Source organism: Chelonoidis abingdonii, chromosome 22 (genome assembly GCF_003597395.2).
Source record: "Chelonoidis abingdonii isolate Lonesome George chromosome 22, CheloAbing_2.0, whole genome shotgun sequence".
NCBI classification, from domain to species: Eukaryota; Metazoa; Chordata; order Testudines; family Testudinidae; genus Chelonoidis; species Chelonoidis abingdonii.
In genome coordinates this window covers 21,242,455-21,259,172 of record NC_133790.1, presented here as the reverse complement: position 1 = coordinate 21,259,172, position 16,718 = coordinate 21,242,455, and the positions used below count along the sequence as shown (strand labels likewise).

The 16,718-nt window shown below is 44.2% G+C and overlaps 1 protein-coding gene across 1 annotated transcript in view; it reads left to right on the top strand.

Moving 5' to 3' along the window:
- The window catches only part of ADORA2A (adenosine A2a receptor), a 34,568-nt gene extending 20,537 nt beyond the window's left edge, over window positions 1-14,031 (top strand). Inside the window, exons 2-3 of the mRNA XM_032801308.2 lie at window positions 774-1,703; window positions 12,278-14,031. Of these exons, the coding sequence (XP_032657199.1) occupies window positions 1,354-1,703; window positions 12,278-13,244 (1,317 nt within the window). The 5' untranslated portion in view covers window positions 774-1,353 and the 3' untranslated portion in view covers window positions 13,245-14,031. The remainder of the gene's footprint in view (window positions 1-773; window positions 1,704-12,277) is intronic.
- Window positions 14,032-16,718: the final 2,687 nt, after the last annotated feature.

Genomic DNA, 16,718 nt, shown 5'->3' with positions numbered 1-16,718 from the left:
GGGTTGCCATGGGTGGGTATAATACTATGTGAGCATCTGTGCGTGTACCTTTGTGCAGGGGGAGTGTGTGTATACCCATGATTGTGTGTCTGCGTAAGTATGTGTGTATCACTTGTGTGTCCATCATTCTGATACTGACCTCCTTTGTAAAGTGTTTTGAGACCTATGAATGAAAAACACTGTAGCAGAGCTAGGTATTATATGTTTGCTTATAGTGTGAGGGACTGTGTACCTAGGCAAGGGGGTGTGTCTGCAAGAGGATGGGAGTCTGTGCTGTGCGTGGATCCTTGGAGCAGTGTGACTCTCTCTCTCTCTCTCTCTCTCCCTCTCTCTCTCTCCTCTGGGTAGGAAAGTACTGAAGGATGTTACACCTCTGCATTCTATGGGGGCTATTTCTTATGTTGTCAGTTGTGTTTTGGAATTTCCTCAGCACTCAAAGGAAATGTCAGATCAAAGTTGTCTAAGGCATCATTAACTGAGCTCTCATGTTTCATGGCAAACTATCAAGCAGCTGCTGAATTGTCAGCTCAGTTGGTAGCCTCAGAAACAAAACAGTTCTTGTGTTTGGCATTGTAGCTGTGCAATATTGCCTTTAACCAGGCAACTTTTGATGGGGACAAAATATAAGCTTTTTTTTTTGCCTGTGATGTTCATGTAGGTCTGTTTTATTTCTAACATCATTTGGATATGCCACTTGAATGAGATTTTGCTTTTCCCATCTCATTACTGGAGCTGATTACTTAGTATGGTTATTTTTGTTGTATTTTTTTAAGGAAACAAGTGGAGAAGTTGGATGTTTGCAACAGCTGACGAGAAGATTCCCTGAGTCCTAGAGTGTTCAGCAAAAGGGAAAAAGGGAGAATAAGATGAAGTTCCTGAGAGGTGGCAGGAAATAGTGAAGAGAATTGTGATTGTCAACAGGAAACCCAAGATCCTTACCACACATGACTATACCAGGCAGAACATTTCAAACACACAACATCTGCAGGTCTTTCTGATTTGGAGAGTAAAGGTTCATCTACATGAGGTGTTTTCTGGGATCGTATCTGTCAGAGCTCAGTGGACCACAAATGTGCTTCTGCATTATTGTGAACACACTGAGAATCTGCAAGGTTTTTCCTATCTGCTGAAGCTGACAAACCCTGTACTCCATCTTTCTATGCCCTCTGTAGTAGACAGCTAAATCAGCTGAAGGGAAAAGGGGGCAAGATAAGCCTCTGGCCAACAGCTGGCAGCTGAGTGCCCTTCAAAACCCAGACCGTTTTGAGGTGCGTTGGTGGCTGTTTGCAGCACTGCAGATATGGACACTGAGCTTCTCTGGCACCTTCTTGCATTGGCCTGGTCAACCTCACCATGCTAGTATATGGGAATGAAAACTTCCTCTCGGATGTAATTTACATCATCCTAGAACTGGTCATTGCAGTGCTGGCCATCTTGGGGAATGTCCTGGTCTGTTGGGCCGTCTATCTGAACAGCAACCTGCAAAACGTCACGAACTACTTTGTGGTGTCCCTGGCTGCAGCCGACATTGCAGTGGGCGTGCTGGCGATCCCCTTTGCCATTACCATCAGCACTGGCTTCTGTGCCTTCTTCTATGGCTGCCTCTTCATCGCCTGCTTCGTCCTGGTTTTGACTCAGAGTTCCATCTTCAGTCTCCTGGCTATTGCCATTGACAGAATCATTGCTATCCGGATACCCCTCAGGTAAGCCCAGAGTGGGTGGGACCTGGAGTGTGTGGTGGGGTGGGAAGCGCAGATGGAATGGGCATCTCTAGAGCATCCTATGTGCTATAAGCAAGGAGGAAGAGAGAGTTAAAGGGAATGATGCCACTTTCACTGTAATCTGAAAATGCTTTTTAGACCTCAAAACTTGCCCCTTCCTGCTGGATTTCCTGGATATTGCATTTCTATTTCTGACTCTTCCTTGTCCCACGAAGCGTGTGCCCATGGCATTACCTGGACCCTGCCTAGGAGCTTACATTCTGCACTGAGACAGATTCCTGACTTAACTGTAATGATTCGTGTTCTGAGTTGGAGCAGACAGTGCCAGACAGATCACTGTGGGAAAGCTGAGCACAAAATAGAGGTCACTCGCTATCACCCCACTGTGGACAGCAGGGGCTCTGTCTGGTAGGTGGAGGTCTGCTGTTACAGTGAGATTCTCTAGAGCAGTGTTTCTCAAATGGGCCACATGCAGCCACCAGGGGCTTTTCTTGGGCTACAGCCTCCTGGGGTGTGATTGCAGGGGTGGAGGGGACCAGCAGCCCCCGCCCCCTCCGTGGTGCTCCCGGATGGACAGCCTTGGTGTTGGTTGCTGGGGTTTCCAGCAAGGGTTTGTCAGCCAGTGAGTTCCTCACCTTCCCAAGGGTGGTGGGGGTCAGGATTTGGGCTTCAGCCCGGGGGTGGTAGGGGAGGCAGGTTCTGGCCACAAAGCTTTGGGCTCCGGCCATGGGGCTTCAGGCTCCGGACCCCGATGCCTCCCCCGATCCCCCATCCAGGGCTTAATTTGTCCCCAGACTTCCTGGGGCTGAGTAACTGTGCTGTGAAAAGTGATACTTGAATCTGATTATGTTGGTTAATATCACTTTTCACAGCAGAGTTACTAGCTAGCTATAAATAAATTACAATGATTTGGACATGTGTATGTGCATATCTATTTGTTTTTCCTAAAGCTAATTAAGTATTTTAGGAAAAAGAGTGAGAGTGGTCACCAGCAAGAGCTAGTGGCCGCACTCTGAGGCCACCAAATAATTTGTCCTGAGAACCCCTGCTCTAGGGCAAGCATGCAGATGGGAATGAGAGGCATTCTCAGGGGTTGTGGGGGTGCTTTAAGCTTACACAGGCAAAGAGAGAGTGTGTGTGTTTTGTTCAATATGAGCAAGAGGATCCAGCGTCTCTAACAGAGAAAGCTATTTGGCAAAGGCCAGGTCCTGTCCCTGTCCCAAGTCCATCCCACAAGTGGGCACCCCACACACTGTATCCTTTTGGGGAAAAAAAGGACCTTCAGAAATAGAGCTCGCAAACTGAAACAGAGCGGCTGCTGCTCTATGGTGAAGCAACCAGATTCATGTGGGCCGGGGGAACATTTTACCATGTGTGTGGGAGCTGACACCCTGTCTGATCATCACAAGACTACAGATAAATGCTGCCAGTTCAGTTCAAACCCTGTATGTTCTGGGCTTATTACAAAGTGGGGAGGATGGTGGAGCAGTTAACTGACAATGCCTTCATGTCATTTCTGAGGCATTTAAGACACAGAGGAAGCCTGTAAATGAGTGACGCTCTCCATTCTCCAGCAAGGACAGCGTAGACTAGAGCAGAGCAAGCTGTGACTAGTGACACCTCTGATCTGTCTTTCCATTCCTATGTATCATTCTCTCTTCTTTTCCCCTCTCACTTGTTCCTTGCCACCTCTCACCCCTGCGCCCCCCCAGCATATTATTCTGATGCCCTCATCTGCAGAGGGAAATTGTAACAGCTCTTCCTTCTCATTTGCCACCCAGACACTCCTGTGGTGGTGACTGCAGCCTGATCCTGCTCAGAGTACGTGGGCTGTTCTCCTGCCCTCTCCTCCCCTCCATCCCCCAGATATAAAAGCATTATGGAGGGCTGGAAGAGGAACCTGGTGGAAGTCACCTGGCAGTGGGGAGAGACACTGAAAGCCCTGTGAGCAGGCACATTCAATATTCCAGCTAATTGACTGTTTGATGAATTGAAGCAATTTGCTGCCCATTTGGTAATTCTTTGACTTATACCCCAAAGCAAATAATGAGATAAAGCCTGATTTCCAGGTATTGTGCTTTTTTAGCAATAAGGAAGCCCTCAGGGGCCAGTTCATGGCTGATCCTTGCAGAGATGCACAAAGGATGGGGAAGAGCAGGAGCAAGAGACAGTTGTCATCCCTTTGACCATTCTCTCACAATGCCTCTGCAGGTGTTTGCCAGACCAAAGGGAGCACTGAGGAGGCAATCATCTTCCTCCAGCCTCCACTGCAGCACCAGCCAGCAAAGCTGGCCAGACACATCAGGAGTGTGCGGTAACCTCTAAGGCTCTGTTGTCACTAAAAACGCCGCAGCTGTAGCGCTTCAGTGTAGATGTTTGCTCTGACAATGGGAGGAGTTCTTCCATTGCTGTAGGTAATCCATCTCTCCCCAAGAAGTGGAACCAACAAGGTCAAAAGAATTCTTCCATTGACCTAGCACTGTCTACACTTAGTTAGATCAGCTTAACTGTGTCTCTCAGAGGCGTGGCTTTTTGACATCCCTGAGCAACATAGCTGGGTTGATCTAACTTTTTAGTGTAGACCTGGCCCACAGGTGGGGAAGGATACACCTGCTGCCTGTTCTCCTTAGGAATAAATATGGCTGCACAATTTAGCAATAGTCTTCTGATTTCTTAGAACGATCAGCCAAGTAGGCTGCAGAATGGATAATTTCATTTAAACGGCACTCTTCCAAATGCTGTGTCCCAGGCAAATGCCACAGAGAGACACAAACCTCATTGAATGAGTCTGAATTATTCACTCATCTCTATTAATAGTGCATCAAATGAATTTGAGCATATTTACTGAGGAGCAGAAGGCTTGGAAGGATTAAATTTTTATCAGTAAATGTTGATTTCACCGTACACAGAAACTGATGAGCAAATATATCTATAATAATTAACATTTACTGATAGGCAAAATAAGAAAAATGTTTGAGAACTTACTAAGTTTGATTTAAGGATATTTACTTTGTATATTTTGACATGTAATGTTGACAATTTGTGTTAGTGGGTTATAAAACTGTAACTTTTTTAATCTCAATGTCTGCTGTTATTTAATTATTGTGTGATCCCCTTCGCCCCCATCATTTTCCGCAACTGTGAAACCTTAAAGCAATATGAATTTTAAAATGCTTAAAAATAAACATTGATATTGTTCATCAAAATCTAATTGTGCCAAGCTAATATATAGTAGAAAGATTGTATAATTTCATGTAACTGGTAGAAGACTAACATGTGGAGTAGCTAATTCCCCCTACAGCAGAACTTAAAGTTAGTGGAAAGTCTGAAATACCTGAATGCTCCTGAAAATCGGGAGAATGCAAAATATGTAGCACAGTGTGCAACCAAGGATGATGGACAACAGGACACCACGTCAAGCCACACTGTATTTATTTATTAAATCAAGCAGTATCCAGGATACAAATGTTACCATCTTCCCCAGAAAGGTAGGATCTCTTCCCCCAAATTACACTGGCCCAAGGCACAGAAATGGTAAATATTCACTCTTGTATGAGTGACTGGTAGGTTTAGCATCTTGTGATCTACGAGGGCTAGAAACTGAAGGGGCATTCTATCACTGGCTTTGAAAAGGATGCTCAATGCTTGCTTCTTATCATAAGCATCTTTCCCAAATCTGGACCTTAGCGTCCAAAATGTGGGTGCCTAGCATGAACCTCCAAGCTTAATTACCAGCTTGGATCTTATCTCGCTGCCACCAGACAGGAATTACAGCGCCTGCCTCGCTCTGGTCCCCCAAACTTTCCTGGAGACCCAAGACTCAGAACTCTGAGTCTCACAAACAAAGGGAAATACCCACTTCCCTTCCCCTCTCTCTCCACCCAGACTTTCCTTCTGGGCTAACCTGAGAGTACTGATGCAATCTCTTTACATCACAATACCAAGAAGCATGTCTCTCTATTCCACAAGAGACAACCCAACAAGGAACAGATGATTCTCTCTCTCCCCCCACCAATTCCTGTGCTGCAGAGCTTACCCTCTGTAGATCTAACACAAAGAGAATTCCCCTCCTTAGCTACCAGAGAGAAAACTCAAACAAGTCTTAAAAGAAGCTTTATTAAAAAAAGAAGAAAAGACATCAAAATTTCTGTGATCAAGATGACAAAATACAGATCAATGCTTAAAGAAAAATGAATAACAACTTATCAAAAGAGAGACAATTAAAATTCCAGCAAGTTAACACAGTAAATACAACCAAAACATAAAAAGCCTATATTGTTTTTCTACCTGTACTTACATTTGGAACAGAAGATTAGAAAGATAGAAAGAACCTTCTCATAGCTGAGAGACAGACAAAGACTCGACAAATTCCTCCTGACTTTGAAAAATCCAGTTTCCTGATTGGTCCTCTGGTCAGGTGTTTGGTTCCCTTTGTTAACCCTTTACAGGTAAAAGAAACATTAACCCTTAGCTATCTATTTATGACACTTCTATCCCCTGAAGCTTCTAAAAGTTAGGCCTTAAAATCCCATCATTATTAATAGGTTGCCAGAATTAGATCTTTATGTTTTATAATTTTGACAAATAAGAATGTTTAATTTTTAAGCCTTTTTAAATTTTTTATTGATTTTAAATTTTCACAATTGCAGGAAATTCAGGGAGGGTTAGAAAATAATTATTTAATGACAGTAAATGTTGAGATTCAAATAGTTAAAGCTTTATAATTGTTAAAACACAAATTATCAACATCACAATATACAAAGTTATCTGTAAATCAAACTCTAAGTTCTCAAACAGGATTTTTCTAATTTTGCCTGTTGGTAAACTTCAGTAATTCTAGATGGAAATATGTTTTCGTTGGGGGTGTTTGGGGTAAAATAAACATTAACCAACATTTATCAATAAAAAGCAAATCCTTCCAAGCCTAATTATTATGTCTAGGGAAGCTGTTTTACGCCACTTTTAGAGGGTTCTAGAATGCATTAATTATGTTTTTCTCTTCCTTTGAGGTCTTCACAGTGAGACTCATGGTGCTAAGGAAACCTGGCCTGTTACAGGTGGAAGGATATAAAAATAGTACCAGGCTTAAAGTTAAGTACGTGAGTAGTCCCCTTAGGACTATTCACATGCTTAAAGTTAATCATATGTAAATATTTGCAGGAGTGGGGACATAAGGCTTAAAGTCTCCCAAATGTATCTGCAAAACCCCTTTTTAGTGTGGTATATAACAACTCCTTGGTGATGTGATCAGTTTTGGCTTTTGAAGGATCTTGTACTCCTGAGTCACTTATGTGCTTTCGAAATCACCATCTCTGAGTGTGAATCATTTGAGATGGCTTAGCTGTGTCTTTGCCACTTGTGAGCAGCATGGCCATCCAGAACTTCTGTTGATTAATAAACTTGTCCTTTTAAGAATAAAAGGCTTCTGTCCCTTATAATTGTGAAGACATTCTCTGCAATGTGAACTAATGCAATGCTCTTCGCCCGAAGGCTGGTCTGTATGGCCTTTTGTACCACTGTAACTATATCCTTTAGCAGATAGATTTGGAAACCAGTAAAGCCCCCTAGTTTGGACACATTTATAGGATGTAAGCTATACCATTACATTATGGAAATAAGCTACATCAATATCAGCCCCTTTATACCAGTATAACTCTGTCCACACAAAGGGGTTGTTCCAATGTAACTATTTCGATAACAAATGAGCAACATCACTGAATCAGTAAAAACCTGTGTGTAGCTTGGTGTACAAAAGGGTCTGCGTCTTCCTCTTTCTGTTTGTCTTTTACAGTAGCAGTGGTAGATCTTGTCAACTGTTTCCCCTGGAACAGTCTGTGGATCAGTAGACACCTTAATAGATTTCTGACCTCAGACATGAGGAGAAAGTAAAACCTGGTTAATGGAAAAGGGAAGTGATGTTCACGCTGTTCAAAATGTTATTTTTCAACACCTAAGTAACACAAACATTTGACAGACAGTTGGAGGAAAAGATCTTTTGTTAAAGATTAAACGTTTCTGACCTGTCTGAAAGCTGGTGGGGAAAATATGCACACTTGGGTATAATTATAAAAAAAAAAAAAAAAAATGTGTGTGTCAAACAATCAGTGATGAATTATGCTTAAAAATATCCTGCAAATTCTAAACTTTATTTCCCAAAAATGTTTTGATGGAACATTGTGCAAAATTTGACAGACTTTCCAAAAGTTTTTCTAAACAATTAGCTAATGATGCAAGGAATTATGGACCAGGCTGCAAAGTCTGATAGGGGCTAATACAAGTACTGCACTCCAGAAGTGGTATGGGGCATGTTTCAGGTAGGGAGAAGCACTAGCTATTGAATGGTTCAGGGCTAAGTCGTTCATGTCCCTAATATGTCAGGTGCACTGAGAGCCTCTGCTCACTGGTACAACAAAACCTGGGTGTTATAAATAAAACTGGTTGGTATTCTTAGTCCCAGAGTAAAGTTGTTGGCCAAGAACAATAGGCATTTCCCAGCTCAGAGGGCACAATGTCCAAGCGTGTGTGTGTGTGTGAGGGGGCAGGGGGTATAAAAGGTATTCTCATGATGAAATGGCAGGTAGGGGAGGTGCACTGGATAGAAGAAGACAGAGTTTCTTCCTGCAGTCAAACAGAAAAGTTCTCAAATTACCATTTGTCCAGCACCTTGTCCCCATTCTCAAAGGTAGCAACCTTTTATTTGTGAGACAAGGTAATGTCTTGAACCAACTTTTGTTGGTGCAAGAGACAAGCTTTCGAGCTTATACAGAGCTCTTGTCTCTTTCATCAACAGACGTTGGTCCAAGAAAAGATTTTACCTCATCCACTTTGTGTCTCTAATATCCTGGGACCAGTACAGCTACAACAACATTGCAAACAACAATGGAAGAAATCCTTTTATTTGTGATGATCCAACGTCAACTATAATAACATGCTGAAATGCAAATCTTTCTTCCCACTCTGATTTGCGCCTGGATTTAATAGGCAGCAGGTTTAAAACAAATAAAAGGAAGTTCTTCTTCACGCAGCGCATAGTCAACTTGTGGAACTCCTTACCAGAGGATGTTGTGAAGGCTAGGACTATAACAGTGTTTAAAAGAGAACTGGATAAATTCATGGAGGTTAAGTCCATAAATGGCTATTAGCCAGAATGAATAAGGAATGGTGTCCCTAGCCTCTGTTTGTCAGAGGATGGAGATGGATGGCAGGAGAGAGATCACTTGATCACTGCCTGTTAGGTTCACTCCCTCTGGGGCACCTGGCATTGGCCACTGTCAGTAGACAGATACTGGGCTAGATGGACCTTTGGTCTGACCCGGTACGGCCGTTCTTATGGATAACCTAGATGTGCAAGTAATTGTGGGCACCCCTTTTCTTAGAATTGCTGAGACCATATTCTCAGTCACTTGGAAGTTCTCTGTAAGGTGTTCTTTCTCTAGCTAGTGTTGAATTTGCAGCTGTGAGCTCATATTGGAATGAAGGGTCACAATTTCACCACCACAGATTGAAACTAATTGGATGTAGTGAGCCATGCTTGGAACCTGAGATGCTGAAAAGTCCTCTGAAATGTCCACTTTAGTTGCCTTACTGCTAATCTTGGAGTTCAGATGTGAAACGGTAGCTCACGCTTGATAATTGAACCCTATGCAAGTAAAGTGGCTGCTGAAATGGCTGATTTTTCTGTTTTAAATCCCATGTTTTGGATCTGAGCGGTCAGATGCACCCTTAGACATCCCTGGGTTCACGGCCTTTTTTTGGTCCATAGTTTGTAATGCCCTTCCCTCCTGATGTAACCTGTTTTGTCACAAACACTGTTTTGCACATCCTTGTTTCTGCTGGTGTAGAATTAAGCAGCCTTGCTTGGAGTGAATGTAGTTTATTTCCTCATTTGTACACTAACACCATTAGCCACATGTTAGTTATGGGCTGCTCGAGAAGCACCAGAAGAGCTCACTGTCACAAGGCTTTTGACAATCTGGAAGATGTTCTGCCTTGGAGTATCACTTGCTACTAGATTCACTACTTATTACCCATAAATGGTCCCACTGAAATCAATGGGGGTCAGGCCCCTCAGTAACTGTCAGTAAGATCAGTCCCTTTGATTATAACCTCTTCAGGGCAGGAATCTGACTATTGACATGCTCAGAGCCTACGCGCTCTTGGATGCTGTATTCATGATTTTATTTCTATCTATTTAAACATTTGCATTTGGTTCCCGTCTCTAAGGCACTCTAAAGCCATTCTGTATGTAGTCCTTCAATCTCTACAGACATGAGTTTACCTTCTTACTAGGTTACAGGGGCGGTGAGGTTTGTTACCTTGTCCTGACACTTTCAGAATTGTGGTGAACTTGTTTGTAGATAATGTGTTTTCATCTCTCTCTGTCTCTATGGACTTGTCAAAGGGGGATGTTACTGTGTGAGGCACAACTCAAACCTCTTGGAGATCCCTGAATGAGAGGTGCTATAGAAGGACGCAGTTCTGTGCTGATTAATTCTACTGCTACCCCAGTACTGTAGGGCAGTACAGCAAGGAGGATGCTTGGGTTAAAAGCTGTTTCACAAGCCTTTAAAGCCTGTTGCATGGAAATCCCCAGAGGGTAAGAGCACTGAGAGCTGGAATAAATGTATTTTTAGTGTCAGGGAAGGGACCTCTCCAGCCGTGGGATAACAGCTGTACAATTTCAAAATTCCTCCTGACAAAGATGCAGCCAATTCTAGTTTATTTTTTTAAAGCTTCAAGTGCCATCTGCCAATCTCTTATTCCCTCTTTGTGATTTTAAATATACATTTTGAAGCTCAGGTATAACTCCACTCATGTCGGTTAGATCTGAATTTAAGAGTAACTCCACTTCTCTCCTCCTGGATAGACAGTATTCTTAACACTTTTTAAGGATTCACACAACTGTCACCAGTTTCTAGAGAAACCTTCTCTATCTTCCAGATCTGGATTGAGTCCTCTCGCCAGCTTGTAGAGAAAAGAGTTGCGCCATCCTTCTTTTTTTCCCCCAGTCTCCCACTTTTTATGCTTTTGAAAGGCAATTAAAGAATGTATGAATGATCAGCCTGCACTCCCATATCATGCCTGGCTGTATTTTCCAGGGGCTGAGAACACATACCAGCTCCCAGTTCTGTTCTCTGGCTGAGACAAGCAGCATCCCTCCTCCCCTTCCCTGTAGGGCTTTAGTTCGCCTTAGGAGAGGAGCGTGTGTGGGAAGAACAAACCCACTGAGAGAGAGAGAGCGAGTTTTGGGTGGTGTTTTTTTAAGTTTGTTTGTTAAAAGAATCTGATATGAGGAAAGAAGTAGTGCAACTACTGGAGAACACGGGAGCATCCCATAGTCAGATCACGCACGCACAGGGTCAAGTACAGTGTGGGACCCAGCAACGGACAATGTGGGAACCTTGCCATTCCCTTTCTGTGTGAAGTACTACGAGGGGAAAAGAGACTGTACTCACATGTGACACACGACTACAACTTACATTTTCAAAGCGTACAGCTAGTGCCTTCAGCTGAGGGCTTACAGCAGCATGCTAGACCCATGGATCAGCTAATATTTGGAAAACAAAGGCCTTTTGGTTGTGTGTCAGGTTCTTACTGCGCTTCTGTTTTTTCTCTCAAAACAGCCAGGTGGATTTATTGCCCAAAGCACTGGCATGAGGGGTATAGTGACATGTTGACCTCAGAGCTCTGCCCGACCACAGTATGTTCTGTTATTCAGAGTCCTTGATCTTTCTTCAGTTGAGGCAGTCAGTCATGCTGAATTGGTTATTTTGTGAAAGGCACAACGGTCAGCGCTGCTCAGCTTGGTTATGGATCTCATCTCAGTTGATCAGCGTTGGGCTGGCAATACTGAATTCCCTGTGACTGCCATCAAGGGCATGCTGTGCAGCCTGAGCTCTGATACTGAGCTAATGGTGCCCTTTCTCTGAGACCCTCATCTAAGCTCTATGACATTGGGCGACTACCACAGTATCCTAGAGCTCTGTGATACTGGGCAGTTGTACTGGACTCCTGGGACCCTACCTGCACTCAGATAGGGGGCAAGCAACGCCACACTACAGGGATGCTCAATAGCTATTTCTGCCTTTGGCAGTACATAGAGATAAAGTTAGAGCAGCAGCTCTGGGTGTTTCAGTTCCCTGCGGGCAGAGGGGCAGAGCAGGACAGTTGCTTCCTCTATGCCTTGACAAGCAGGCTCATAACCATGAGTGAGTATTTGTAAGGCAGAGAAGGGAATTGCTGATAGGCATTATTTGTTGGGAGCTGACCTGTGCTGCTGGCACCCACCCTTCGCCCCCCAAGAGTGGATAGGATAGATTAGAAGGGCTCCTTGTCCACGTCCAACATCACTCTGGCCCTCACTGGGTTGAGGGAAATGGGCTCAGCGCTGCAGTTCAGTGATGCTTCTGATAAGCACATTGCAGCGAGCTGGAGTATTCCCTAAAAGGCTTTACCTCCCCCATACCTTCCATGGAGATGAGCATTGGGAAGCTACATGGGCATCAGGTGCTTGTACCAGTTACACTGTTGTAATCTTCCTCTCCTCTGCTTTCCAGGTACAATGGTTTGGTGACCAGCTCGCGAGCCAAAGGTATCATTGCCATCTGCTGGGTCTTATCCTTCATCATCGGCCTGACGCCCATGCTGGGCTGGAACAAATGCTCCCAGAGGGAAGCTCAGGACACCAATAATTCCTCACTCAGTAACTGCAGTAAAAGCATGATAGCTTGTCTCTTTGAGACAGTTGTCACCATGGAGTACATGGTCTACTACAATTTTTTTGCCTGTGTGTTGGTGCCCCTCCTCCTCATGTTTGGCATCTACCTGAAAATCTTTCTGGCAGCCAGGCGGCAGCTCAAACAGATGGAGAACAAGATGGTACATGGGGAACGCTCACGCTCTACTTTGCAGAAGGAAGTCCATGCGGCCAAGTCTTTGGCCATCATCGTTGGGTTGTTTGCCATCTGTTGGCTTCCACTCCACATTATAAACTGCTTCACACTCTTTTGCCCGGGTTGTGCCCGTCCTCCCCTCTGGCTGATGTACCTGGCCATTATCCTGTCTCATGCCAACTCCGTAGTGAACCCATTGATTTATGCCTACCGGATCAGGGAATTCCGACTCACCTTCCGTAAAATTCTCAGGCAGCATATTGTAGGCAAGAAGCAGTTCAAGACTGGTACTGCCAGTACTAGGACTTCCACTTATGGTGGGGATGGAGAAAATGCCAGCATTAGGATCAGTGAGTATGCTCTGAACATATATGCCAATGGGGAGCTGGGTGCTATCCACAAAGATACTGACATGCAGGACCTGAGTAAATGCAAGGCAGGTTTGGAATGGCACCACAATGGGAATTCACTAGACATGGAGATAAATGGGCATCTCCCACATTCCTGCAAAAATGGGGACCTTTCAGATGTGTGTGGGAACATGGAGCTTCTTACTGAAGAGCTAATTGGCATTCGTGTCTCTTACTCTGAACTGGAGAATTCAACCTTGGCAGCAGCTGACGTTTCCTGATGACTCTCACAACGTCTTTCCACTGGAATGAAATCTGGTGGTTTTTTTTCTTTTTTCTTTTTTTCTACTGGCTGCCTCTGCTATGGGAGAAAGGGAGGATGAGGGGAAAAGAGGAGTGAGGCCAGGTCACTATCACGTAGGGGGTCCCTACCCAGGACTGATGGGAAGATCCAAAGAACTAGACTGGAGAAAGATTGAGAGGCACTGTTTTCAACAAAGGAAGAGGAGGGACATTATAGCTATCAAAGGCCCAATTCAGAGAGACAGAGAGAAGAGAGCAAAGGTCATATCTGACATCTGAATTTTAGCATTGGGAGACTCTGCTCCAGCAGGGTGTGTTATGACATTATGCTGTACTGAGTATCTGTGGTTGTTCTTCAGTTTAGTGTCTTTACCAACAGAAATAAAGGTGTGACTGAAACATTTACTACTTCATGAGGAGGAAGAGGGGGCAGGGCTTTTAACACTGTGGCCTCTAACAGAAGTAGAGGGTATAGCAGTGCCTACTGGTCAGGAAAGATGCTATGCTGCCTGAAGAGTGAAGGGATTCAACTGGTGGGAACTTTCAGCATCTTCAACTGTGAGATTCTGTTTTAAAATTAGTTTTTAAAGCTTACTAGTACAACAGGTTTCCTGATTTTCCACTCACTGCTAGATCAGTTATGAATTATTTTACAGTGAGCTGGAATATAGACAGAAGGTTTTACCTCCCCTGTGTTCCATGGAGATGGGCCGCTGGGAAGTTACTTGTGTGTAAGGTGCTATTATGTTGTCAGTTATGAATGTATACAAGAGAGGGTGGCTCTATCCAAGCCTACAGTGTCCAGCTACGTCCTGGCACATTGAAGCAAACTGGTAACTATATTTCAGACCCTTCCATTTCACCGAAAGAACAAAGACTATATATGATAATTTGATAGTTTTATTAGCCAATGGGACACTGGCAGGTGTCTGTGTGCTGTGGGTAACAGCAAGGCAGGGGCAGGTCTGTGTGGGAAGGGAAGGGCTAATAGGGTGGTGATAGCAGGTTTTGTGAATTGCTGGCAGGTGTGTTGTTAGCAATGAGAGATGACCACAGACTGGTAATAGGTCCATGTTTGCAATGTCTTTGTGGCTGGTTCTTTCCTCTGCTTATCTTTGTTTGTCTGCACCTGTGTATGCAGAATGCCCATTCATTCCACAGCCTTAGTTACGTTTTCTCTAGAATTCCTCTTTTTGGTGAACTTTAATTGCTCATTTTTCTTGAAAGTAAAAACAACTTTTAAAACTGAACTTGGTTTTAAAGTCTAGAATTCATGAGCCCAAGTTCATTAAAACCATTTTTTCTATATTGTTTCAAACAACTCATGGAATCTGGTTAACCGTGAAGCCCTGTGTTTCTGTAATATGTGGGTGTGCATTACAAATGAGTGTGCGTGGATATGTGTGCACCAGTAGAAGTGGGGGCACGTGAGTGCAGTTTGAGAGAGAAAGAAGCTTGTGTTTCAGAGAACTGGAAAACAACCACCAGTGCACCCCTCCCTGATCTGTGCAGTCACAGCATTAGCCTTGCCTGCCTTTCTGATAGACCATGGTCTGATCTGTCTCTAATACAGGGTACATGACAGTGTGATATGTTACAAAGGGTTTTTACATGTGTTTGGAATGGCCCCTTACTTGTAACTGGTGAAGCCACTCATCCTAAAGGGGGCCAATAAAATCTTTATCCAAGCCCAATCAGCTTGTATGCTTCATCTGCCATGTATGGTTATGAGAAAAAAAAATATTCCAAAGCTCACCTAAAATAGCTATTACTGTAACACTAGTGTGGACAAAAGTCTATCACAGGGCCTTCTGGGGCTAGAGGCAGGTGCCGTCTGTCCCACTGGAAAGCTGGAAATCTCCCCTTTCCAGTGATCCATTCTTTGACCCTGAAGCATTATATATCACCACTCAATCCTACCACTGGTCCAGGTCTGAGAGTTGGCCATCCCAGACCTCAGATCAGGGTAACTTTTTTTGAGGGGAGAGAGATTCTGAAATTTGGGGGCAAGAGAAGGAAAGGCAATGCTTATTCATTCCTTATTGACAAGCTATTTAAAGGGAATTTCCTTTCCGTTGTGCTCCCTGGGTGAATGGGGGCAAGGAGGGTTGGTGTATGACTTTGGAGAGAGTTTAGCACTGAAGGTCCCAGCCAGTACAGGGCTTTCAACAAGTATGTCTGGCAGACAGATAAAAAGTTGCTTTTGCCACCAAAGCTCTCAGCAAAAAGACAAGACAAGGCAAGTATTAAAACAATAGACATCACAGTCAAGTTGAGTCAGTTCCTTTTTAGCATAAGTCTTCCATTATCAGGCTCCATAGCTTGCGTTTGGGATTTTATTATTGTTGATCTTCCCTGGTGGAATATATTCCTCTATGCTATGTGGGGGATTGTGCATCGCCAACCTTCTGTAACCTTTCAGCAGTGGAGGAATACACGAAGGGCTTTGATCTTTTCAGAACTCAGGCGCTGAAATGCTGCTAAGAATAACACAAGATGACATCCTGCCTTCACAGCATAACAATTAGGTCCACACAGAAGCGGAGCAGGGAAGGAAGTATGGGGAAATATCAGCATTGCTCATGTGCTGTAACACACACAAGTGCAGAAAGTGTGTGCTGTCACGTTCTGCTGGCTGTCACACAGGATCTGCCTGATGCTATATTACATCAAACTTTATAAGAACCAACACAGGCTGGCTGCCTTCCACTGCTCCCCCAGCTTCCTCACACCCAAATGTGCAGCTTGGTTACTACAAGGACAGAGTTGATCTATGTGGGTTTAACAAACTTGGGAGGGTCCCACTGGAAAACTCACCAGTCTAACTGGGTTGTCATATAAGCTCACTTGGTCTTCAGCAGTCTTGGAATTGGCTCCAGTATTGCTGTTCAGGGCATTTAACCAGCTGTGTCAAATGCCCTTTCATTGTTAACATCCAGAGCTGAAAGGAAATGCGGTCTCTGTAGCCCCCAAAAGCTGAAGGGAAGCTGAGGCTGGGATTGATTCATGGGTTGTGGGCAGGACTAGGGGAGCTTGCACTAGATCGGCATCCCTTCCCCAGGCAGAGGGCAGCTCAGCTTGTAAGGATTTAGAGATGATGCAAGCTCCTCAGGCAAGGACCATCTTTTGTTCTGGGTTCATACAGCACCTACCACAATGGATTCCTGGTCCATGATTGGGGCTTGTAGGTGCTATGATCATCAGCCTCCAGAAAAGATGACTAGAGGATGACATGGAGCCCATCAGATTACACCCATCTGTCTTTCGGCTGATACGTGTTAGAGAGAGACCTTTGGGATATCTTGCTGGGGAAATGTCAGACAAGCAGATGAGGGCTGCCATGCTCAGGAGAACTGGTTGGACACAAGTGTCCCTATGCTCACTGGACAGTGTTCAACAGGCAATCAATAGCTTTAGGAGCCAGCGTTCCTAGCACATAGTGACATGGACAG